This window comes from Cucurbita pepo, chromosome LG01 (assembly GCF_002806865.2).
Source record: "Cucurbita pepo subsp. pepo cultivar mu-cu-16 chromosome LG01, ASM280686v2, whole genome shotgun sequence".
Taxonomy (NCBI): domain Eukaryota; kingdom Viridiplantae; phylum Streptophyta; class Magnoliopsida; order Cucurbitales; family Cucurbitaceae; genus Cucurbita; species Cucurbita pepo.
In genome coordinates, this window is record NC_036638.1 from 2,818,347 (window position 1) to 2,842,883 (window position 24,537).

Genomic DNA, 24,537 nt, shown 5'->3' on the forward strand with positions numbered 1-24,537 from the left:
TTTGTTCATTTACATGTATACCTTCTTTTGAAAGAATGGGTCAAGTCGTGTCTTAGAGAAGTACCAAGAAATAAAAGTTAGTTTCAATCACCTTCACCTTTCTCATGAGTGCTACCTGCTTTTGATACGTCATCACCAACCCATATTTTACGACATGAATAAAGAAAACCAAGGTGATTTTTGCAACATCTAGAATGAAATGGTTAAGTGGAAGAACCAAGAGAGAAGCCAAGAGAGTTGTGATATGTGGAGGGAGAGGCAATATGTATTACCAATTGATTGATAAAGAATTCTGTTGGCTTGCATCTTTCATATGAATTTTGTGGAGTCGCAAGAACTTGTGTACAAAGGCAATAGGCATTACCCCCCATTCATTGTCAAGTCTTGGGAGATAGAATGGAAATGATAGAAAATCCTCACCTTTCTATCTTCTACTTTATCCACAAAGGAACATCAAGGGGGTAGAAATTTGTGATAGAATACAAGTTGATGTCGGCATGAAACCTGAACAAAACCAATACTTGTTTTTTAGGCATCAAGGCAACCTCAAGGAATCTTGCCGTCTAAGAGGAATGCCTTCCGCACCACTAAAACCATCCTCATCAGCATGCTTAGAGAGCCGCAATGAGTTTCCCGCTGAACCTGCATCAGCTTGAGAAGTTATGGACTAAATTCAACTTTTGTGGAAAAAAAAACATATCCTTCAAAGTTCAATGTGATAGTAGCAGTTTGTTTTTATCCACATTAAACACGGCAAAGACGAATAATAGTGGTAAGGGAATCCCAAGGGGTGCCTAGTGGTAAGGGTTCGAGATGTCTTGGGTTTAAGCGTTGAGCTAAAAACTTCCATAATTTTAACAAGAAACAATGTTTCATTGATATGATGAAAAGAAAAAAAATGTTCAAAGGTTACAAACTCTGAAGAGGAGTGAAAATAAAAGAAAGAAAATACAAAATCAAGAACTTATAAATGATTACAATCTTCTCTTCTTCCTCATGCAATGTTTCATTAATAAAATTAATGGTCTTGAAAAATGGAAGAAAAATTGGACAGTTCATCCTCCAATGCACCAGTTATCGAGCTTGCAATCAAAAAGTGGGATGAAGACGTATCATAGACCCTAGTTTGAACAAAAATACTTCCTAACACTCCCTCTTTAATTTTGATTATGGCCGGAACAAAACAAAAAACGTTTTTTTTTTACTTCTATTTTGGGTAAGCAACAATCCAATCTGTTTAAGGTTGAAGAATAAATACTGGTAAGGCCCTCAAAATAACAGTCAATGGCTTCAAATCATCCACGAGTCCAGAAATTCAAAGGTAAGTCAAAAATCTTCACTCAACCACCATATTCCTTAGTAAACTTAGGCACATAATGCTTTTCTTCCGACCATCTCTCGATTTGTAAATGAAAAGATCCAAATTTCTTCCATTTCCTAATATGGTGAAGAATTTTCTAATCTTCAAACTTTCACAAACGTTTATCACCCATAAGAGGAATAATAACAAAATAAGCTTCAAAGTGATCCTCTAAAATCTCCTTGATGTCCAACCAATCATCCTCAGCCAATAATCTAGAAATTACCAAAAGTGAACTTCAATCTTCTTCCACAATTTCCTTTTCTTTTTTCACCCCGAAAGAATGAGAAAACTTATCATAAGACGATAAAACCTAATAACTTTTAACAATATCTACATAAGATATTTCATCTCTCATCTTAGATAGTTGTTTGATAATTAACCCCTTATTATCTCTTAGGACAGGCTTTGGGTGTAGCCGTGTAGGACAAAGCCTCTTCGGATATGAGTGGAGTGGGCCATTATATAAGGTTCCTGATACCCAGCTATCAAAAAATAAAAATAAAAACAAGAACATGGGAAAGGATGGTGTGTCTTCGTAGGCAAGAAATAAACAGAGATTACAAAAAAAAAAAAAATAATAAATAAATAAATCAATATTGATGACAATGTCCTAAGAAAGAGATAGGGAGGCATACCATCGGCCATGTCCTTTGTTTTATGAAGAAGAAAAGTTCCTGAAAGAATGGTCACAAATCCACACATCTCCGTTACAACCTGTGTTGGGCTCTGCCTGTCCCAGTCCTGAAACAAGTAATTCAAAAGATGTTGAAGTCTACCTTCATTTAAATATTTAGAGGGAACAATTCTAATGTTCTATATTGTCACTAATGTATAACAACAATGATTGAAGCGCCATATGAGTCCAAATTGTTATGTGTTGCTCCTTTGTTTTTTATTCTTAGTTCAAGTTCCCTGTAATTTCCTGTTGGAATCCCTCTCCTGGATGGCTTTTACCTGTGTTTTTATATCCTAAGGTAGCATGCTTTCATTACCCTTAATGAAAGGAATATGTTATCCCAAAGAGAGAGAGTGCGTGAGAGAGAGGATATGTTTAAATATAAAGTATGGTCTGACACTGCTACCAAGAACGTAATGATGCACTGTGGCTTCTATAGGTCCATCTATAAACTAGAACAGAAGACACTGACTCATAGAACCAGGCAACAGCAAGAAAGGATATTCAAGCATGCAAAACTCCAAATGTTTCTCATCCATGTGATCCTTATTGTGCTGTGTCAAATTTTTAAACATATCATTATACATTTGATCATATTGTGCGTGTAAAGGAACCAACATCAGCAGTCGGACAAACCTTAAACATGATCACGCTGGCCAAGATGGTAAATGATGTGAACATAACGTAGTATATTGGGGACACAACAGCTGTATTAAAAGTGTCCAGTGCCTGCAAACAAAGAGAGAAGAAATACATTGGCCAGATGAGATCATACACAAAGTTGTATATTTAGATAAGAATTGAGAATAAGTAAACAAATCGGTGAAATAAAAAAGATATACAAAGAGAGCTCCATTTTAAAGCTAGTTCAATCATCCATGGGGGGCATCGATAATGTAGGAATCCACAACTATCTTGAAAGTTTCTATTTCTTTCAAACCAGATTTCCCAGATAAGGACCTTGCTAATGTTGTTCCAATGAACTTTCATCTTACCTCAAAAAGGATTCCTGCATAAAGTCTGAAAAATAAGAATCCCCCTAACATTTCTTGGGAAGCACCATTAATTCCAAAGATCTTTAGGATAGTCAATCTGCACATTATACCACATTTAGAGAATGAGTGATCTAAAGTTTCACCCCCATTTTTGCAAGGAAGCACCAGATAGGAGAAATTAAGGTGTTTGGATGACATTTATGTGCTCTTTCATACGTGTGGACTCCTTTCCAGCATATGGATCAAATGAAGAAGATCTTTTTTTTAGGCACTCTCTGTTCCAAATCTCTTTCCACAAGTCTTTTCCAAATACTGAAACTCCTCTTCCACTGAGATGAAGAAACTTACAAAAACCCAATACCACAAGAAACAAAGGGCAAGAGCAAACAAAAAGCACAAATTAAAAAAAAAGGTAGGTGGGGGAAGTGCAAGTGCGATTAACAGTTATGAGAGATCAAAAGAGGTGGAAGTTCTTAAACAATGTAGACGCCAACCCTGTACCAATTCCTTCATATAACTGTGAACAACCCGCATCATTCCAAACTCATTATAGCAAAAACAAGCTGGAAGAACTAACTTACGTTGAATGAAGAGATGACCCTAATTTTCTTCATTTTGGCAGCACAACACTCACCACAACACTACTACAGTAATCTCCTCTTAGTCTTGATCCCTCTTGAGTATTAAGGTCTACTCTTGAAACGACCTGTTTCAAATGATCTTGGTGATTTCTTCAGGAAGAAAAATCATGTTTTATGATAGCTACCAAACGAATTTGGTTAAAACTCTCATGGATCACTTTAATGTTCACACCCTTCTATCCACGGATGGATTTGGTTAAGTCATTCATCAATCACTTAATATCCCTTTCTTCTTGATCACAGGGAAACAGTTCCAACTAAATTGCATTGTTTTGGTTCTTTTGCACTAATATCCCTTTTGCATTGTTTGGGTTGCTTCGCCTTTAATAATCTGGCACTAGTTCAGAAAAGAAACTGAGTACAAACTTCAAACCAACTCATCTTATATACTCATCGTTGAATAGCTATCTATTCCAATTTTTTTATAAAAATTACCGGAGATTAAATTATTAACTCTATGAACCATAACTATCATATCATAACAATACAGTGCCAAAGCTAAAAATGTTTCTGAAAATACCCTAAATGAGCACAACATACCTTGTTTAAATAATTCATCTGGGTGAGCACACAAGTAATCACAACTAAAGTAAATATCCACGTTTGAGGATATATTAGCTGGTTCATTCCTGACAATGTTAGCTTCAAGGCAATTCCTATTGCTTTGACACTCATGACCTGTTGTTAGACATTCAGTTACAAAATCACTTGAAGAACAAGGAAAAAACTTATACTGGAGCAGATAACATTTAGAAAATACAAAGGTAACAGGGAAGCTAGATGGATACATACCGACAAAGATCCTACAAGGGAACATACACCAATGTAAACCATAATGTGAGTCTGGCCATATTGTGGTATAAAGTGGAATATAAGTATAAACACAGTTGTCATGACCGATGCTGCATACAACAGAAAGGCTGCAAAATAAAAGGTAAAGTTACTACCAACATGATATTTAAATAAAATAAATGACCGCTTAAAACCGAAGAATCATATATAGAATACAAAAACAACAGATGATGAATCATGTCCAAGATCACTTTCCAGAGAACCAAGATACATATATGTCAAGCAAGATTTGAACTCATGCTCTTGACTCATGCACCCCATATATGGTGGTGAGCTTTCACATTTAAGAAGAGATTGCAGAAAAGATGAAGTAAACAGTCTTTATTTTATTGTGGAGACACCAAGAAAGGCCATATTGGTTTAATACGAAGCTCCAACGCTTCTAGCTACACTTGTGAGTGAGAAAAGAGTCGCCAACAGTTCCTCTTTGCTTCTTCACTAAACAACTTTGAGAGGGCAGGCTACAATATGGAAATAATATTTTGTTCAAAACAATGTAGACTCGTGATTGGAAATGGTTGCTCCATGAGGTTTTGGAATGGCCTCTGAGAAGTGGATTCCACACTCTTCACAATTTGTAAATCCATTTAGAATAAACAACTTAAAAATAAAAAAAATATATAACAAAACTCGTCTATAAAAAGAAGAAAATAAAATAAAGAAAGAATAATAATAATAGCCAAAATCACTATTAACCAGAATCAATGACATTTGAAAGAGAGGGACAGAATTTCACAATAACAAAAACTTACCTGGCTCCATGGCCATTTGCCACACTTCAGTTACAGATTCAATTTCACGTTCTTGAGGAGCATGGAGCACAATGGTTGTGGAACCCACTACACAAAGAACGCATCCAAGAATTCCAAAAATATGCAACCTCTCCCGCAAAATAATATGTGCAAGTACTGCACTGCAAGATATCAAGATAATATGAGATTAACAACCATAAATTCTAACTTAATATGTGTGCAATTTCAGACCATGCCTGATAATTATGCTGAGAGCACCAAGTGGAGTAACCAGTAACGCTGGAGCAAATGCATAAGCCGCAAAATTAGCAATTTCTCCTACAATCACTGTAAAGATAACAATTGTCAGGTTAGGATTTATGCCTTTATTCACTGTAACTTTATTTTTTCATTCCATGAGCATTAGTCTCTTTTCATTTCTTCAATAAAAAGTTTCATTTCTTGTTTAAAAATATATATAATAAAAAATGTGAGGTTAGGATTTCCCTTTTTATGTTCCAGTTTCAAAAAAAAAAAGCCTTTCATTATACATCAGTCTATTCAAAAGGATTATATGCTTTGCTACAATAAAGCGTCACCATGCAATACTAGTTTTATAGAGAATACATTGATCGCTAAGTCCACTTTTACAGGAAAACGAAAAGCCCAGGCCCCTACGTCCTTTTTTCCATTAATATTTGAGAAAAAATGACAATAACTTGCTCCTTTCTGTAAATTTATTGAAACTAAATGCACTGAATAGAGGAAGAAGCCAAATACCTAATCATTTGTTCACAGTAAATGTTTGCTTAATAGAGGAACATCTACTGGACAAAATGGCCAAGGGGTCTGGTCTTAAGGGCTGATCGAAAATCTTACATATAAATTCAGAAATCTGTTTGATGGGAGATCTTACAAGTAAATTCAGTGATCTGTTTGATGGGAGATCTTACAAGTAAATTCAGTGATCCCTATTTAGTGATTACATGTATTTAAAAAAGGTGCCACACTGTATCAAAATAACAATGTGAACTGACTGTATATAGAGTTCAAAAAGAGCTAGTGGATCCTAAATGTTCATTTAGTATATAAAGGACTTGAAAAAAACTGAGCAGAGAAGTATGTCAAGCCTGGCTGGGAAATAAATAATCAAGACCATTATCATAAGCTACATTATAAAAAGCCAAAAAGACTTACTTGTAATCATGCCCACCCACCATAGTGGCTCGTATAAGTAAGAATAGCCTCCAACTCCTGACATAAATCATCACAGCAACCACAGTAAAAATCTGCTAGATAACAGTTACCGTGCACCTTAAAGCATGAATAAAGATAAGCAAGCGCCAATCATCAACTTCAAAGACGATATGTTACTAGACAAAAATCTTGAAGGCTAAACACAATGGTATTCGTGATGTTGATAAAATTAAAACATACTGAATTAAATTCACAACATTTAGCACAGTTCTGATACTTAAAAGGGATTAAATAAACCTTTTTTGGCAATAGGCCTCCAAATAAGCAAGTACAATTGATTAACTAATGGGTATAATAGATTCAATTTTCCAATTCAAATCAACCAAATCCGTCGAGAACCTCATTAAAAGCGTGACCCACCACTAATTAAGAACGGGCGAAGACATGAAACACTAATTGCACATACTTAACACTCAATTACAGAAGCTTTCTAAAAATTCCTCAAGGAGTCAAAAACAAAGAAATCCAGGAACTACATTAACACCTTGTTGGGGTAAATTGAAGAAAACAAGAAGAGAGAGTAAGATACCTGCTCTGACTCCTGAAGCGCCGGCTTTCTTCAAGCCCTTTTTCTTAACAATGAAGCTAGCACCAATAAAGAAACTAGAGGAAAGAGCAAGAACCAATCCCTTAATATTATCAGAGGACATACCCTCCCGCCAACTCGGAGTTTGGGAGGTTGCCATGGCCAAGAGAAACCCTAGCTTCCAAGCTTGGAAACCATATCATAACATCAATGAAAAACACAATTCAGAAGGATGCTCAGAACGCTACTGAATCAATTGGAAGTGGAAGCAAATTGATATCGGATCTTGAGGCGAGAAAAACTCAGATCGAGATTATGTTGAAGTAAATTGTCGGCGCTCGAGACTGTTGTTGAACACACCGAGGAGATTACTTGGATCGGAAGAGAGAGAGAGAAAGAGGAGATCTAAAAATCTTGATTTAGTTTTACCAAAATAAAGACTACCCTCCGACTATTGTCTATTTATTTCCAAACAATAACAATTCCAAAAAATAAAAAATAAAAAATAAAAAAACTCAAGAAGCTACCACCTTCTTTGATCTTACAAAAACGTAGGAATGTCGATGTGTGGTCTTACGACTTTGTGAAGACATGTTGTGGTAAATAATTGTTCGGGTTCGATCACTGTGACCCTTTTGTGGGGAGGCGCTCTATGATGTCCCACATTTGTTGGGGGAGGAGAATAAATCACTATTTATAAGGGCGTGGAAACTTTCCCCTAATAAACGCGTTTTAAACCCTTGAGGGGAAGCCCGAAAGAGAAAGCTCAAAGAGAATAATATTTGCTAGCGGTAGAACTGGGTCGTTACAAATGGTATTAGAGCCAAACACCGGAAAATGTGCCAACCTTCTCGCTGTTCCCCGAAGGAGGGTAGGTACGAGGCGGTGTGCCAGTAAGGACGTTGGGCCCCAAAGGGGGTGGATTTGGGGGCGATCCCACATCAATTGGAGGAAGGAAAGAGTGCCAGCGAGGACGCTGGGCCCCCGGATTGTGATGTCCCACATTGGTTGGAAAGGAGAACAAACCACCCTTTATAAGAGTGTGAAAACCTTTCACTAGAAGACGCCTTTTAAAGCCTTGAGTAAAAGCCCAAATAGGACAATATTTGCTAGCGGTGGATCTAAGTCGTTACACGCTCTTACTTTTTCTGGCTCAATTTTCAAGCATCGATTGATTTAAAACACCTAGAATCGATAATACAATTGAGCTTTTTCAACACATAAGAAAATGGTATGAACATCCCTACTTACTGGCACGGGTACACATCACGAGCAACAAAAGTAATACAATAGAGTATTCCAAATATCGGTCTACAGGAAAAAGTTAACTCAAATACAGGACTCATACAACTAAGATGTACTAGATTCTTAAGAAATAGAATACTAAGACTACGTGTCGAACGTATAAACTGAATACTGTAAAAATTATCGACCTTAAATAATAAGATGATATTGGTTTGGCTCGAGATCCCCTTGTAATGCATTGTCACTCGAATGAGCTATGTATGTACGATTATCTTCTCAATTAGACATAGGTTTCTACTTCCCCTCAAACTTTACATCCGCGACGTTGAGAACTATGAACCTATATATTTCTATACAAAATTCATTAGCAAGCAACGTGACCTAATAATATAATAAACGTAACTAATTCTAAGCTCCCGGGCTCGTATCATTGCTGTCGCCCTCGAACTCGGTTACACCAAGATCAAGAAGATTCCAGAATCTTCCAAGGTCGAGTTCTGCGAGTTTCGCCGGATTTGGGCGGGCGAAGATTGTGAAGTTAAGGAGGACGAGGAGGATGTTGGGAGGATTCCGCCGTGGGAGATTCTTCAACCGATTATAAGAATTTTGGGCCACTTTACAAAAATTTCAATCTTTGTAAATTAATAATAAAATAATAAATTATGATATTCAAATTGACAATATATCTCAATTTTAATTTAAAAAAACAAAATCAAACAATTAAATTTAATTTTATCAAATTGGGTCACATATGGTATTGGGCCAAGCTCAAAAAAAGCCCAAGCCCAAAGCCTACAAACCCAAGTCCAAATAGTTGGGCCTAAAAGCCATTAAAGCCCAAACCCACGTGTCCGTAAGAAAATCTCACTGAGATCGAAGAAGTTTATTTATTTATTTATTTACTGCATTTTTCAAATATATTTTGTTGTTATATGGTTTTATACAGCAAATTTTCAAGGGTTACTGTGATGTGATTGGTTGGAGAGGAGAACAAACCACCACTTATAAGGATGTGAAAACCTTTCATTAGCAGACGCGTTTTAAAGCTTTGAGGGAAAGCCCGAAAGGGAAAGTGCAAAGAGGATAATATCTGCTAGCAGTAGATCTGGGTCGTTACAGTAACTTTCGTAATTTTGACTATAATTAATCACTGAATAAATATAATCTTAAAATAAATAAAAAAAAATCTTAAAATACATTAATAAAGCATGATAGCTCTAAATTATCATCGATCCAAACATTGTAACTATTCATCATATCCTAACATATCTATTGAATGTTCAGAAGTGTCATATTTTACTGAGTCATGAATCTTTACTGACGCGTTATTTGACAAATGTAAAAGAAAATTGTTACATTATGACCCGGTCTACGATGAAACAAACAACGACATCATTGTTCGAACAAATGGACAAACTCGAGAGACTTATATGGTCCACTCTTTTGTTTTTTTGTTGGCTATGACTTTGTCCCAATTCTTAATGCGGTAGTTGTTTTTTTTCTTTCATAGAAAAAGACATTTTCATCTATTAGCTTGAAATAATTAAAAGACAATAAAATTAAAGTCTTGCCTATTTAATTATGATAATATTATTCTTAGTCAAATCAATTCTTTATTTCATAAAATATATAAAACAACAAATATTATTATTTAAACATTTAATTTTTTTTAAGAATTTAAATAAACAAAATTAAACAAAATTAAACTATATTAAATGATGTATAAATTCCATTTTAGAAGTTCTACCGTCAAATTATTAATATTTCAATTTTTTAATTTTTTATTTAAAAATTAAGAAAAATATAATACTCTGAGCTAAAAAAAACTTCAATATTGTCTCATTTTTTATATCAATATATATTTGTAATTATTATTGTTTTTTTATATCAATATATATTTGTAATTATTACCAGTAATTATATATATATATATATATATATATNAAAAAGTGTATTAAAAAACCAATAATATTTTTGCAAAGGGTTTTCCATGACTTTTCTAGCCAAAAGTTTGGCATAAATAAAAACAAAATTAGAAATTGACCACCATCTGTAGCTTTCAAATAACAATCTAATTAGATATACAATATATGGCGAAGAAACTAACGACCTAGTCTACATGTTGACGTATTAATTTTAAATAAGGTTCCAAATTTGTTATTTTCTTTGATATTTTTAGTTTTTTTATTAAATTTTTTTTTTAAAAGAAAGGATCACGTATTTTTTTTTTTTACTGTTGTTAATTGTCTTTAAAATTATGACTCAAATCTCGAACGCATCTCTTTTTTAGCATTAAACTTAAATAACGTGTCAATAACACTCAAATTACTTAACTTTTGAAAATTGAAAGATACATAAAATTTAGGGTTAATAGGTTGAAGATATTTGCAAGTGTCTTTCATGACTTTTCTGACCCACATATTTCAAGCATCATTAGATAGGGAGAGGAGTTGGTTTGGATACATAAATGGAGGAGTTTGGAGCATTCATTCTTCACCATTCCATTAGCCACAATGATATCATCACTCACTCTAACCTGCTACTCTTCTTCCATCCATTTCTTCCTTTTACTTTCCATGGGATTCCATCTCTCCCTGCAAAGCAATATCAGATGCATGGAAACTGAAACACAGGCCCTCTTATCCTTCAAGCAAGGACTTCTCGATCCATATCGTGTTCTCTCTTCTTGGAATGCAGGAGCCAACGTCGATTGTTGCGACTGGAGAGGTGTCCGATGTAGCAACAATACAAGCAGTAGTCCTCACATCATTGGGCTTGATCTTCGTGGCTCGGGTGATGAGCGTTTGATCGGCGAGGTTGGTTCTTCCTTGGCTCAATTGACACACCTTGACTACTTAGATCTTAGTTCTAACGAGTTTGATCGAATTTCCCTTCAAGATATTGGCTCTCTGATCAATTTGAATTATCTCAACCTGTCTCATAACAACTTTGCAACTCCCATTTCTCCCCATCTTGGGAACCTTTCGAACCTATCAGTTCTTGACCTTGGATCAAACGGCTGGGTAGCTGATAATCTTAGATGGGTCTCACGTCTTTCATCGTTAGAACATCTCGACCTGAATTCGGCAGACCTTCGTAGGGCCAATGATTGGGCAGGTATCACGAGCAAACTTCCTGTTTTACAACGTTTGTCTTTGAGCAATTGCAGTCTTCCACAACCTGTTCTAAACCCTTATGAAAACACCAATTTCTCTAGATTTCTAGCTAAATTGGACCTCTCTCTCAATCATGATCTCAATTCCTCAATCTATTCTTGGCTGAACAACTTCAGAAACAGTCTTGCCCATTTAGATCTTACAAGGAGTAATCTGCAAGGTTTCAACATGGACGGTTTCGAGAACATGACTTCGCTTGTCTTCCTTAATCTTCGTTCCACGAAAGTTGATTTTCATTCTCCTAAGTGGTTTAAGAATCTCTGCAACTTGAAGTTGCTAGATTTATCTGGAAACAATGGGGGAGGATTGCTATCAGATGTTCTTAAACTCTTCCCACAATGTGTACTCAACTCATTGGAGACTTTATATCTCCCGTCAAACAAATTGTTCGGATCCTTGCCAGACTTCACTATTTTTCCATCTTTGAAAGAGTTAGAATTATCCTTCAACATGTTGAATGGACCTATTCCTCAAAGTTTGGGACAGTTATCTAGCTTGGAGCATATAGGTCTGAATCAAAATTTTCTGGTGGGTGAAGTTTCTGAAGCTCATTTCTCCAAGCTTGTAAATTTAAAAAGTCTGAATCTAGATGGAAACTCACTGGCTTTTAACTTCAAGGAGGACTGGGTTCCTCCTTTCCAGTTGCAGTCGATAAGTTTGGTGAATTGCTCGTTCAGCACACGTTTTCCAAGGTGGCTTCGAACTCAAAATTTCTCTTACCTTGACATTTCACTAAATCGAATTTCAGACACCATTCCCGACTGGTTTTGGAAGAACTTGTCCCCAGACTTGTTGTATCTTGACATTTCCCTGAATGAAATCAGGGGAGAAATCCCAGATTTAGACCTGAAGTTCAATCAAATGCCTGTGATCATTTTGGGATCAAATGAATTTGAAGGCCAAGTTCCAGCCTTTCTTTTCGGAGCACAAAACCTTGATGTTTCGAGGAATAATTTTACCGATATCTCTGGTTTGTGTGAAGTCAGATACTCCCCTTTATATTTACTGGATGCTTGCGCCAACCTATTATCTGGACAACTTCCCAATTGTTGGGACAAAATGCCCAATTTGGTATCCTTAAGTTTGGCCTACAATTCCTTTTCTGGAGACATTCCAACTTCTTTGGGTAGTCTCACCACATTGAAGTTCCTAAATTTGCGCAAAAATAATTTTTCTGGAGAGATTCCTTCTTGGTTCAACTATATAGAGTTGAAAGTCTTCGATGCATCATACAACAATTTATCTGGAACGATACCTTCATGGATTGGGTCGAGATTACCACATTTGGTTCGTCTGAGTTTGAGGTTTAATCACTTCCAAGGAAACTTACCTTATAGTCTTTGTAACCTCAGAAATATCGAAGTATTGGACATTTCGTTCAATTCTATTTCAGGAAGCATACCAACTTGCCTCCATAATTTTGATATCTTGTCAGGTACATCCAATGCATCTATGGTTCAAGACCAATTGAGAGATCTTATTTTGATGTGGAAAGGGCAAGAAAGGCTCGTCCATGGACACAACTTAGAGATTCAAAGGGGTATTGACTTGTCTAGCAATCACTTAACCGGAGAAATTCCTAACGAAATCACAAAGCTCGTTGGTTTGGTTTCTTTGAATCTCTCGAGGAACGAATTAACAGGACAGATTCCAAAGGAGATGGGACAACTTCAATCGTTGGACTTTCTAGATCTATCGAGAAATCGTTTGTACGGTCCGATTCCATCGAGTTTCTCTCAAATATGGAGATTGAGTATGTTGGACGTATCATACAATAACCTTTCAGGAAGTATTCCCCTAGGAACTCAGCTTCAAGGCTTTAAGACTTCATCTTATGCAGGAAACCCTTATCTTTGTGGAGATCCACTGAAAAAATGCGTTCGTGAACAAACCAGCTTCAACAGTAATGTTCATGTTGTGAATGAGTACGAAAAGGAACACACACTCATGACACAAGAGATGCTGATTAGCATCTCTGTAGGATTTATAGTTGGTTTATGGGGAATATTTGCTAGTCTTCTACTTAATAGGAGATGGAGACATGCATACTTCAAGTTTCTCACAAATATAATTGAGAAACTGAAGTGGAGCTATTGAAACACAGGTAACTCATTATATATTTGGATATTTCAACTTCTTCAATCCTCTTCATCAATAAATGGCATTATAGAAGAGTAAATTCGATGTGTAAAGTAGACAACGAAGCAACAGATAAACCAGAGGAAAATAAATAAATAGGCGAGACCGAGAGAAGCTTAGATATGATTATATGTCAGAGAGAGTGAAAACAGCCCATCAAACATCCTAAACTAAAACATAACTTCAAAATTGCTTCTAATTGCGAACGTGAGTATAATCTGATTGGTTAATACGCATTATATGTATAGTATGAGTGAGACAGAGTTCTGTACCTCTTTTCCCACCGTCACGGTGCCAAAATCATCAAAGACACGATTCATTTCAATCTTTTCCCATCGACATAGGTACAAAAACTATCAAGACAAGATTCATTAGTACAACAGATAAAGTTCCATTGATTTATTTAATCTACCTTTGGTTTGAATTCCTCTGCCCACTGTGTCAAAATATAACATCATAACAAGGATAAAGAATCGATACCAGCAAATAATTGGATATGGAATCTTCTACCACTACATGAAAGACAACAACAAGAAAACAATCAAATACTTCAGCACAACAAATCAAACAAGTTAATCTCACTTGTGAAGTCCCTGACCCAAGGTTCTGCACTTGATAGCCCCAATATTCCCAATTCCCCTACATCCCTAGCAATCTACATGTGCCACATAGCATCGTCGGTTGGCTTTGACATAGAAGGTTGTCTCTACAAACGAGCACGAGTTCTTTCGACATGTTTAATCATCACATACACACTTCTTAGAGGTCACCCAAACTAGAATTGCTCTAAGTTGCATGGGCTCAAAATCACTCTCATTTTTATGTGGTGTCAGTTTATTCATGTGTCATTTCGCCTAGAGACCTATCGTTCTTGCCCATCCTTCCACTAATGCCCAAGCTACCACTCCAAGTGTCAAATTCATGGGCCAAACTTTCATTTTGGCATGGATTTGAACTTTGATTATAACCATAAGGAAAGACAAAACGCATACTCTTGCAAACGATAGCCATCTGATATTTTTCAGATACAGTGCACAAACCAAATTCAAGGTCAATCATGTTAGCGGAAACCAATCAAATCAATGTTCAATTCCTATCTCACTTCCCAATTCCCACATCCCCTATTCTAGAACACAAATGGTAGCAAAAACCAGTGAAAACAATATCAATTTCCATCAAGCTCATTATAATTAAGAAGCAGAGTCATAATTGACAATCTTAGACAATTCTGGCAGCTAAAGAAAATTTGAACCTGAAGTTAATCATACTTTTCTCTCCATGAATACATAAGAAAGAAAACCCATGACAATGCCAATGTGACATCCCCAACGACCTGTCGAGGCCAATCTTTAGCAAGATCTTCGAGCTTCCTCTCGAAGTAAACTCTCCATATGGCCATAGCTAAGTGAAGCAACACGCACCCTTTAGCAAAGAAGCTTTGGAAGTCTCTGTCTTTGACAAAAGCCACCATGAATAAAAGAAACCCAACAGTAAAGAGAAGCAAACCAGAGAAGGAATCAGATGTTTTTATCAGAAGCTGATCACGAGGGCTAGATCCCTGCAGCTTGATTGCAGTCTCAGGGCCATGGCCAAACACATAGACCTCGTGGGAATAAAACATCATTAAGGCTCCACATGTTAAAGCAATCAGAGAATGAAGCATACAAATTAACAAAAACCCAGATGATGCCATTGATTTGATTCGATTTTCCCCTGGTGAAGAAAGAAGACTTCCCCTCCTCTTAATTTCAAATAAAAAAACAAGAGTGGAACAGCAATGGAATCCCTAGAAGAAAGGAAATCTCTATGGCAAAGCGTACAAACCCAGCAATCAAAACCCCCCTGATAGATCCAATATGCGAGTTGACAGCGAGAGGATGTTGATCATGATCTGTCAAAAACCCTAAACCTCCGCCTAACAAGCCCTCATTCCATCCCACATTACACTGAACTAAAACTCAAATATGAACAAAGATCTCCAGCACGAATCAATCAAAAAATCTAGAAAAACAACCCTCAATTTCCAACTGAAATCCTAAACTCGATGCACTGGATGGAACCCGAAACGGGTTGTTGCAGAAAACAGAGGGAGAATTAAGAGAAGGAATGGGGAATGGGCAATAATGGATGGCAATCCCATGAGAAATCTTAAGAATTAAAGAAGGGGTTGAGATCGAGAGAGATGGGCGGGAGAGCATGGGATGTAGTTAACTGCCATAGTCGCTGCTTCCAGTCGCCATCTCCATTCCCATACCTTCTGCTGCTTCTCATGCGGTAAACGCCACGCCCCTACACCCAATTTCCTGTGTGATTGTGCTTGTGGCGCTGCAAAACAAGTTTGGTAGCGATGGGTCAATTTCAATTCCCAAAAATTCCATCCGCCATGATTATGGGGAAGAAGAAGGGATGGAAACCTTCAAACTAATTCGATTAATAAACTCATTATATGCTGATCAAGATTTGGAATCCAAATTCCCAGATTCGTGTAAGATTCATATAATACAGCTAAAGTGAGCATAGCTAATAAGCCTTCAACTAAGATGTAAAGTAAAAAGTTGGAATCTTCACACTTCTAAATATTGTTGAGATACATAATTAAATAAGCTAAAAAATTCCTAAATTAAATTACTAATTTTAGTCTCCATTTGATTTTTTTCTTTTTCATATTTTGAAATCAAATTTATAAATTTTACTTCCACCTCAGTTTTTTTTTAATTATTTTATTTAATTAAAAAAAAATTCAAAATCAAAATCAAAATTTCAAAACTAATAATTATTTGAATTTCTTAATTTCTCCAACGTAATGAAAAAGGTGTTTACATTTTTTATAACACCAAATGAACGTGTCACATAAAAAATCTATTAAATACAAAAGTAGAGTTTGAAGACCTATTAAAATAAAATACAAAAGTAGAGTTTGAAGACCTATTAAAATATATAAAATATAAAAACTAAATAATCACAACCGTGAAAAGTTCAAATTTTATTAGAAACTATTTATGTTATGAATAATCATAATTTCTATTATTTCTTAAGGGTTGAATCTTAGAGGTTTCTCTGGTTCTTTTTTTGTACTGCTTCTTCTTTGTTAAGTCCTTCCAAATTCTTTGAGGGTCTTTTTACAAGCTTGTCCATTTGTGGCTTGTCCTTATAATCGTCCTTGCATCGTTTAGTCCTTAACTTAAGTCTCGAGTTTAGGGTGTATTGCATTCCTTATACCCAACAAGCCTTGACATTTGTGCCTTATGACTGTCTTCTCAATATCTTTGAGTTTAGGGCGTTCGGCCTTCCTTATGCTCAACAAGCCTTGACATAATCAATCTTATTCCTTGAAGATTGTATCTTATCAGTTCCTTTTGTTCCTCCTTGTACTACTTGTTCTGAGTTATGTCCTTCCATGTTCCTAGTTTGCCTTTCTTCGGCTTGTCCTTATAATTGTCCTTACGTCCTTTAGTTATTAACTTATGATTTTAGGCCTTGACATAATCAATCTTATTCCTTGAAGGTTGTACCTTACCGGTTCCTTTTGTTCCTCCTTGTACTACTTGTTCTGAGTTATGTCCTTCCATGTTCCTAGTTTGCCTTTCTTCGGCTTGTCCTTATAATTGTCCTTACGTCCTTTAGTTATTAACTTATGATTTTAGGCCTTGACATAATCAATCTTATTCCTTGAAGGTTGTACCTTACCGGTTCCTTTTGTTCCTCCTTGTACTACTTGTTCTGAGTTATGTCCTTCCATGTTCCTAGTTTGCCTTTCTTCGGCTTGTCCTTATAATTGTCCTTACGTCCTTTAGTTATTAACTTATGATTTTAGGCCATGGACTTATTCCGGCATTTGTTCCTTTTGACTATATAAGTCTTGCTTAGTAATTCTTGTGTTACCTTATATCTATGAGTTTAGGGCGTATTGCCTTCTTTATACCCAACTACTTTTTCTTCTTGTGTTACCTTATATCTGTGAGTTTAGGGCATATTACCTTCTTTATACCCAACTACATTTTCTTCTTTATACCCAACTACTTTTTCTTCTTTATACCCAACTACTTTTTCTTCGTGTTACCTTATATTTGTGAGTTTAGGGTCTTTTTTACGAGTTTGTCCTTCTCTAGCTTGTCCTTATAATCGTCCTTCTCTAGCTTGTCATTATTATGTCAAGGCTTAGTTGGTATAAGGAAGCCATAAGCGCTAACCTCCAAGACATAAGTTAAGGACTAAATGATTAAAGGACGTTTTTAAGGACAAGTCGAAGATGGACAAAACCGTAAAAGAGTGTCAAGAAACTTAGAAAGACAATAACTAAGAAAATGTAGTACATGAAGAAACACGAGGAACCTTTAAGTTACAACCCTTCTGGAATAAGGTTGATTATGTCAACACATAAGTTGAAGACCGAAGGATTATTTCCGCTTTTTTTTTTTCTTTTGATTCTCATCTCATCCTTTAATGAGAATATAAGTCTTCCTTGCTAATCCTTCGGTTAACTAACTTATATATTTGAGGGTAGATCTTAATGAGAATTTTGTCTTGGAGCTTGGACTAATTCCGGCAGTTTTTGCTTTAGTCCGAAAAATGTCCAACCTCCAAGGCATAAGTTAAGGACTAAAGGATTAAATGACGTTTTTAAGGACAAGTCGAAGATGGACAAAACCGTAAAATAGAGCCTCAAGAAACTTGGAAAGACATAACTAGAAAAATGTAGTACACAAAGGAACAAGAGGAACAGTTACAATCATTAAAGAATACGGTTGATTATGTCAAAAGATTGGTTGGTATAAGAAAGCCATCTTGCCAAACAAGACTTATTTTCTGAACAGAAGGATGTTAGATGAGAATCAAAAGGAGCAAATGGCGGAATAAGTCCATTGCCCAAAGACATAAGTTAAGGACTAATGTACTAAAAGACAATTTTAAGGACAGGAGAAACACGTAAAAAGAGACCCTCAAGTAACTTGGAAGGACATGACTAGGAAAAAGTAGTACAAGAAGGAAAAAAGGAACCTCTGAATTACCACTATTAATGAATATGGTTGATTATGTCAAGGAAAACCCTCAAAGATACAAGGTAACACAAAGTTTACCAAGAAGACTTATATTCTTGTGTTGAGATGAGAATTAAAAGGAAAACATGTCGGAATAAGTCCAAGCTTCAACACATAAGTTAAGACTAAAGGATTATTTCAGCATTTTTTCTTTTTGATTCTTATCTCAAAATCCTTTAACGAGAATATAAGTGTAATCCTAGAGTTAACTTATATCTTTGAGGGTAGAGCTTAATGCTTCCTTATACCAACCAAGCCTTGACATAATGTCAACCATATTGTAACTTAGAGGTTACTTTTGTTCTTCGTGTACTACTTTTTTCCTAGTTATGTCTTTCCAAGTTTCCTAAGGGTCTTTTTTTACGGGTTTGTCCATCTTCGACTTGTCCTTACAATTGTCCTTACATACTTTAGTTTGTCTTGGGGCCATGACTTATTCCGGCATTTGTTCTTTTTGATTCTCATCTCAACATCCTTTGTTGAAAATAGAAGTCTTCCTTAGTAATCCTTGTGTTACCTTATATGTTTGAGATGAGGGCTTAATGCTTCCTATACCAACTAAACCTTCACATAATCAACCTTATTCCTTAAGGGTGGTAACTTAGAGGTTCCGTTCCTTTAGGTACTACTTTTTATTACTTATGTCCTTTCAAATATTATGAATGTGAACATAGTTCAAGTTGTTTAAGAGTGGAGAAGATCCTAAATATATAGGTAGACCATATTCCTTGGTAAAAGACCTTTCAAATGAATCTAAATGCAAAGATGTGTGCGGGTTCAGGAAATAGAATACTACTGTAAGAAATATGGGCATTCTATCATTGAAAGACAAGCAAATACTGAAAACTATAACATCTCAAAATCAAACATCCCAGAACTTGCAGTCAAATGCTGACATAATCCCGGTGCCAACAAACAGAGTAACATCTAAAAGAAGCTAAAGCTACACACACTTCACAGCCAACAAATAATAATTATAAAAACAAAAACAATAATTACTTCCTACGTCTCCCGAAAACTTAAATTCAACTTCACAGCCTTGGGCTTGGAATCATACCAGAATTCCTAGCAGGTGCGAAAATCCCATCCAGAGCAATTGCTTTGTTCTTCCCCTCTCTGTTGTCGGAACCACCATTGTTTCTTTATTTTTTTCATCTTGTTTGGCCATCACATATCAAGCCTGAATGGACCAGTTCTGTTAACAATTTGGTTTAAAAGTTAATCAAACTGAACCAATATACTTTTTCTTAAATGAAGAAAACAGCTNATAGAAGTCTTCCTTAGTAATCCTTGTGTTACCTTATATGTTTGAGATGAGGGCTTAATGCTTCCTATACCAACTAAACCTTCACATAATCAACCTTATTCCTTAAGGGTGGTAACTTAGAGGTTCCGTTCCTTTAGGTACTACTTTTTATTACTTATGTCCTTTCAAATATTATGAATGTGAACATAGTTCAAGTTGTTTAAGAGTGGAGAAGATCCTAAATATATAGGTAGACCATATTCCTTGGTAAAAGACCTTTCAAATGAATCTAAATGCAAAGATGTGTGCGGGTTCAGGAAATAGAATACTACTGTAAGAAATATGGGCATTCTATCATTGAAAGACAAGCAAATACTGAAAACTATAACATCTCAAAATCAAACATCCCAGAACTTGCAGTCAAATGCTGACATAATCCCGGTGCCAACAAACAGAGTAACATCTAAAAGAAGCTAAAGCTACACACACTTCACAGCCAACAAATAATAATTATAAAAACAAAAACAATAATTACTTCCTACGTCTCCCGAAAACTTAAATTCAACTTCACAGCCTTGGGCTTGGAATCATACCAGAATTCCTAGCAGGTGCGAAAATCCCATCCAGAGCAATTGCTTTGTTCTTCCCCTCTCTGTTGTCGGAACCACCATTGTTTCTTTATTTTTTTCATCTTGTTTGGCCATCACATATCAAGCCTGAATGGACCAGTTCTGTTAACAATTTGGTTTAAAAGTTAATCAAACTGAACCAATATACTTTTTCTTAAATGAAGAAAACAGCTTTCATTGAAATGAAAGAAAATTTACGAGCTGTACGAAAACAAAGCCAACCAACATGGGGGCAACAAAAGGGAAAAAGGAAAAAGAAAAACAATCAACTAATGCAACCAATTTATTTCCAATTCAGATGGAAAGATGTTCAAAGAAAAAGAAATGATATATATATACTGTATGAAGAAAACAAAATACAAGAATGTTGTACTTGTACTGAGAATGTAGTAAAATAGCAGCAAAATGCACATGTAAACCCTGAGAATGTTGTACTTGGCCATCATAAACTCAGGACTTTTGATATCTACCTGTATAATTATTTTTATCTTCACATTCATGAATGAAGGCTTTTGTTCTATTCTGTTAAAGGGATTCATATATGTGTTTCTAACCATTTTGAGGCAGTAATATCAGCAGCAATCCAGAAAGTTTTGGGTTTAAGGCAAGCACTTACCACCAAGCCTGCTACATATTCCATTTAGATTGATTCGCCAACATAACTTTATGCTTCAGCTAGTTACAACCGCGTCCTCCACCAGCCTTTCGTCTTCCACCAGCCCAGTTGAAAAGCTGATATGATGTAGAACATGCAAGAGTTTGATCAAACTAAACTACAAAGAGAAAACAACAATGTGTCTACTAGTTGGACGAGCTTTGTCGAACTCATTTACCTCTCTGGGTCCTGCTCTGTTTTCAGGGTTGCAGTCTGACTGATCCCAATCCCTTCAAAGCCCAATCTAGCGGGGAAAGCACATACACGCACCTGCGACACCGTCCAAAAGCAAAATTTCAGGGTGACTGAAATACGAAAAACCATTGAGAAATTTATCAATTAAATACCGTTTGAGAGGCAGAAGTAGGCGGCATGAACAATGTTAGACCACCATCAATGCATAGTCTATTCCGAAAGACGGTGACGGGTCTTGGCGCTAGGTATCTACACAAAAGCGTTATTTCAGCCCAGAGTCATTTACCCAACTAGGAACAGTAAGAACATTCAAGAGGATGTGAAACTAAAATACCCACCCTGGAATAAAGGAAGAAGTGAAAACTGCATTGATGGAAGAAACTTTTCAAGAACTTCCCTGAGTACAGCCTGAGGATTTAAATGAGAAAACATTAAAATCTAAACCAGTAGATGACTTAAGAAAGAACTGCAAATCTAAACCAGTGGATAAATTGAAACTTACGATACACGATATAAAAAATAACCACGTTGCCATGAACCTACTAAAACGCCCTAATCCTCCTTAACCGAAACCACGAAAAATACAAAAAAGGTGTCGATAACAGGCAAAAGAAAAGAAAAGAAACGATGAACAATCCTTTGATTAACCTCTGAGTTCTCCAGTGAACCCCAAAATCGGAACAGAATAGTCAAGAGCGAACTAGGCTGAATGAAGTTACATTACCTCTACTTTTCATCACCGTGACGAGGCGGGAAACTTCCTTCAATTCTGATCTCTCTTCCTCTGATTGCCTGGTACTGATCTAGAATTTTATTTCGGCGACGAACACTCGAGAGGGAAAGAGGCCGTTGATGGAGCGCTCTGATTCTAGTGGGAGAATGTGCTGAAGAAGAAGAGAGTGTGAGTGCGTGATAAATATATATGATCCGTGTGAAAGGCGCCGTGGCCGAGACAGCTGGCGTCCGACTAAGCGAGGGCTATAACGGCTATGAAGATCGTTTGACTTTGACCGTGAAAAACCGTCGACGATCCAACGGCTAGGTATAATTTAGATTGATGTGTTCTTTTTTCCTTTTTTGGTTCAATTAATTGATTACTTAATTTCATTTATTCCGCAGTTCTAGGGATTTTCAGAATTTATTAACAATAATTTGTTTAATTAAAACAAAAAAACAAAAAAAAATAGTGTACTAACCCTAAAAGTCTCTCTTTCTCGATCCTTTACGAGGTTTAAGGGCCTATAAGTTATAGAACAGAACGTTAGTAGAACAATCATATAGTGCAATATCAAATTCACGAGTTCTTATAAAATCTTACAAGGGCGTTGAAATCACTTACTTACTAACCTTATCCTTGCTTGGGTGCCTTAGTTTCACTCGGGTCTTATAATTCTCCCCCTCTTAAGAACTTTCGTCTTTACGAGTTTACGGTTCTTATCTTACCTTGGGTGTAATTGTTCTTAGTTATGTTCTTTCAAGCTCCTTAAGGGTCTTTTTACGGGTTTGTTCTTCTCTGGCATGTCTTTATAACTATCATTGCGCCCTATAGTCCATAACTTGTGTCCTGAGGCCTCCGAGTTATATGATATTTATTCTTGTTTACAATTTTCTCAACATCCAGAGTACAAGGTTTTCATGATTATCCTTGTATTACCTTATATCTTAAAGCTTAGAGCGTATTCAACCAAGCTAGACATAATCTACCCGTACAATCTATATATATATATTATTAAAAATAAATAAATAAATAGTGTGACGTGGCATGTGATATTTTGTAATCAAGTTGGTTCAATTATTTATGGACAAAAAAGTTGAATTTTTAATACGTACAAAGAAAATCTACGTGCATGCATGAGAAAGGCTTTAATAATGTTCGGCTCTTTGGAGACACAATGACACGTAGGCCCATAATAAACAAAATATATTACCATATAATAACATTTAATTATTACTTTAAATCATATTTTGACGAAATATTTTTTCGGGTATGAAATTTGAACATTTTAATAACTGAGAGTATATTTTTCACCAATACTCAGCCGTCGTACTAAGCTACGACGGGAGGACACACGCTATTATTAGTAAAATGTGAGAGCCGTGAGAGCTGTGACTAAGTGTTTTCAAATAAAGATAAGAACGTGGAAAGCCATGACGAGAGAAGGCACGCTACATCAGTATAAATATTTTTTTTCTCAATACTCAACCGTGCGAGAGCCATAGCTGAGTATTTTCAGATAAAGATAAGAGCAGACTTTTACCGAGGGAGACACATCAATATATATATATATTTCTCCAAAAAAATTGTATTTACTTATAAAATAATACACAAAAAAATAAAAATGCTATTTTTCAAATATAATTACCAATTATACTTTTTTAAGTATGAAATAAATTTTGGTCAAATGAAAGAGAAAATAGAAGGGTCCCATGTAGGGGTAGATTTGTCCAATGAAAATAGGACAAAGACCATAAATGGATAATAATTGAATGATATATTGTTTGTGATTTAAAAATATATAAAAATTACTTTATAATACGTTATTAATTATTAAAAATCAATTTAAATTTATCTTAAATGATTAAATACATGTTTATAAATAATTTTAAATACAACAGAACATTTAATAATTTTAAATCCACATCAAACTCATAAATTAATTTATATTTTTGTTTTATTGGCAACCAATCACAACCCAAGATTGAATTATAACAAAAAAAAAAAAAAAAAAAAANATTAATAAATAAATATTTTAAATTTTAAATGTTTATTAATCTTAAATATCAATTTAAATATAACTCAATTTATTATTTAATATTTTATATATATTTAAAATATATATTCGTTAAATTGATATAAATTTCTCTGATATTCAAAGAATCAGAATCATATGTCACGTTGATTTATCTTTGTTATTATTATTTAGTCAATTACAAGTTTAAGGTGTAAAATTTTAAGATTCGATCTAATCTATTTTATTTTATTTTATTTTAAATAATCTTAATAAATTAGTAATTTTTAAATTTCACAAAAAAAAAAAAATACAAAATTAAAATTGATTAAATATACTTAAAATTTATAAGAGTTATAAAATAAAATAAAAAAAATTAATATTAAAAAATAGAAAAAAAAATAATTGAAAAGAAGAGCCAAACGACATCACTGATCATAACC

General features: G+C 35.2%; 3 protein-coding genes across 5 annotated transcripts; 1 reads left to right on the forward strand and 2 right to left on the reverse strand.

Annotated features, from left to right (window-relative positions):
• Positions 1-245: 245 nt before the first annotated feature.
• Positions 246-7,489, reverse strand: LOC111800143 (probable magnesium transporter NIPA4). Of its 3 annotated transcripts, none has more exons than XM_023683735.1 (9): positions 7,045-7,488; positions 6,456-6,512; positions 5,516-5,606; positions 5,280-5,440; positions 4,468-4,595; positions 4,216-4,353; positions 2,676-2,768; positions 1,999-2,104; positions 246-642 (listed from the first exon to the last, which is right to left on the reverse strand). In XM_023683735.1, the coding sequence occupies exons 1-9, from the start codon at positions 7,199-7,201 to the stop codon at positions 536-538; spliced, it is 1,038 nt and encodes a 345-aa protein (XP_023539503.1). In that variant the 5' UTR covers positions 7,202-7,488; the 3' UTR covers positions 246-535. The 3 variants fall into 3 exon arrangements, 1 of the variants encoding a protein (XP_023539503.1); XR_002815971.1 differs by lacking the exons at positions 246-642; positions 1,999-2,104 and adding exons at positions 3,035-3,131; positions 3,616-3,740 and having other exon boundaries at positions 2,686-2,768; positions 7,045-7,489; XR_002815970.1 differs by lacking the exons at positions 246-642; positions 1,999-2,104 and adding an exon at positions 3,035-3,740 and having other exon boundaries at positions 2,686-2,768; positions 7,045-7,489.
• A 3,412-nt stretch (positions 7,490-10,901) lies between these two features.
• Positions 10,902-13,559, forward strand: LOC111803185 (probable inactive leucine-rich repeat receptor kinase XIAO). The gene has a single exon (XM_023687480.1). The coding sequence runs from the start codon at positions 10,902-10,904 to the stop codon at positions 13,557-13,559; it is 2,658 nt and encodes an 885-aa protein (XP_023543248.1).
• Positions 13,560-14,755: 1,196 nt separating this feature from the next.
• LOC111800160 lies at positions 14,756-19,830 on the reverse strand. The gene is made up of 2 exons (XM_023683753.1): positions 19,698-19,830; positions 14,756-15,926 (listed from the first exon to the last, which is right to left on the reverse strand). Exon 2 carries the CDS (start codon positions 15,292-15,294, stop codon positions 14,860-14,862), a length of 435 nt encoding a protein of 144 aa, XP_023539521.1. The 5' UTR covers positions 15,295-15,926; positions 19,698-19,830; the 3' UTR covers positions 14,756-14,859.
• Between the last annotated feature and the right edge of the window lie 4,707 nt (positions 19,831-24,537).

Excerpts from the sequence above, each read along its gene's own strand:
- LOC111800143 (XM_023683735.1), bottom strand. The coding sequence starts at position 7,201 with ATGGCAACCTCCCAAACTCCGAGTTGGCGGGAGGGTATGTCCTCTGAT. Across the intron at positions 2,769-4,215 it reads AGATGAATTATTTAAACAAG|GCACTGGACACTTTTAATAC; the intron begins GTATGTTGTGCT and ends CTTTGTTTGCAG. Across the intron at positions 643-1,998 it reads AACAAAGGACATGGCCGATG|GTTCAGCGGGAAACTCATTG; the intron begins GTATGCCTCCCT and ends AAGCTGATGCAG.
- LOC111800160 (XM_023683753.1), bottom strand. The coding sequence starts at position 15,294 with ATGGCATCATCTGGGTTTTTGTTAATTTGTATGCTTCATTCTCTGATT.
- LOC111803185 (XM_023687480.1), top strand. The coding sequence starts at position 10,902 with ATGGAAACTGAAACACAGGCCCTCTTATCCTTCAAGCAAGGACTTCTC.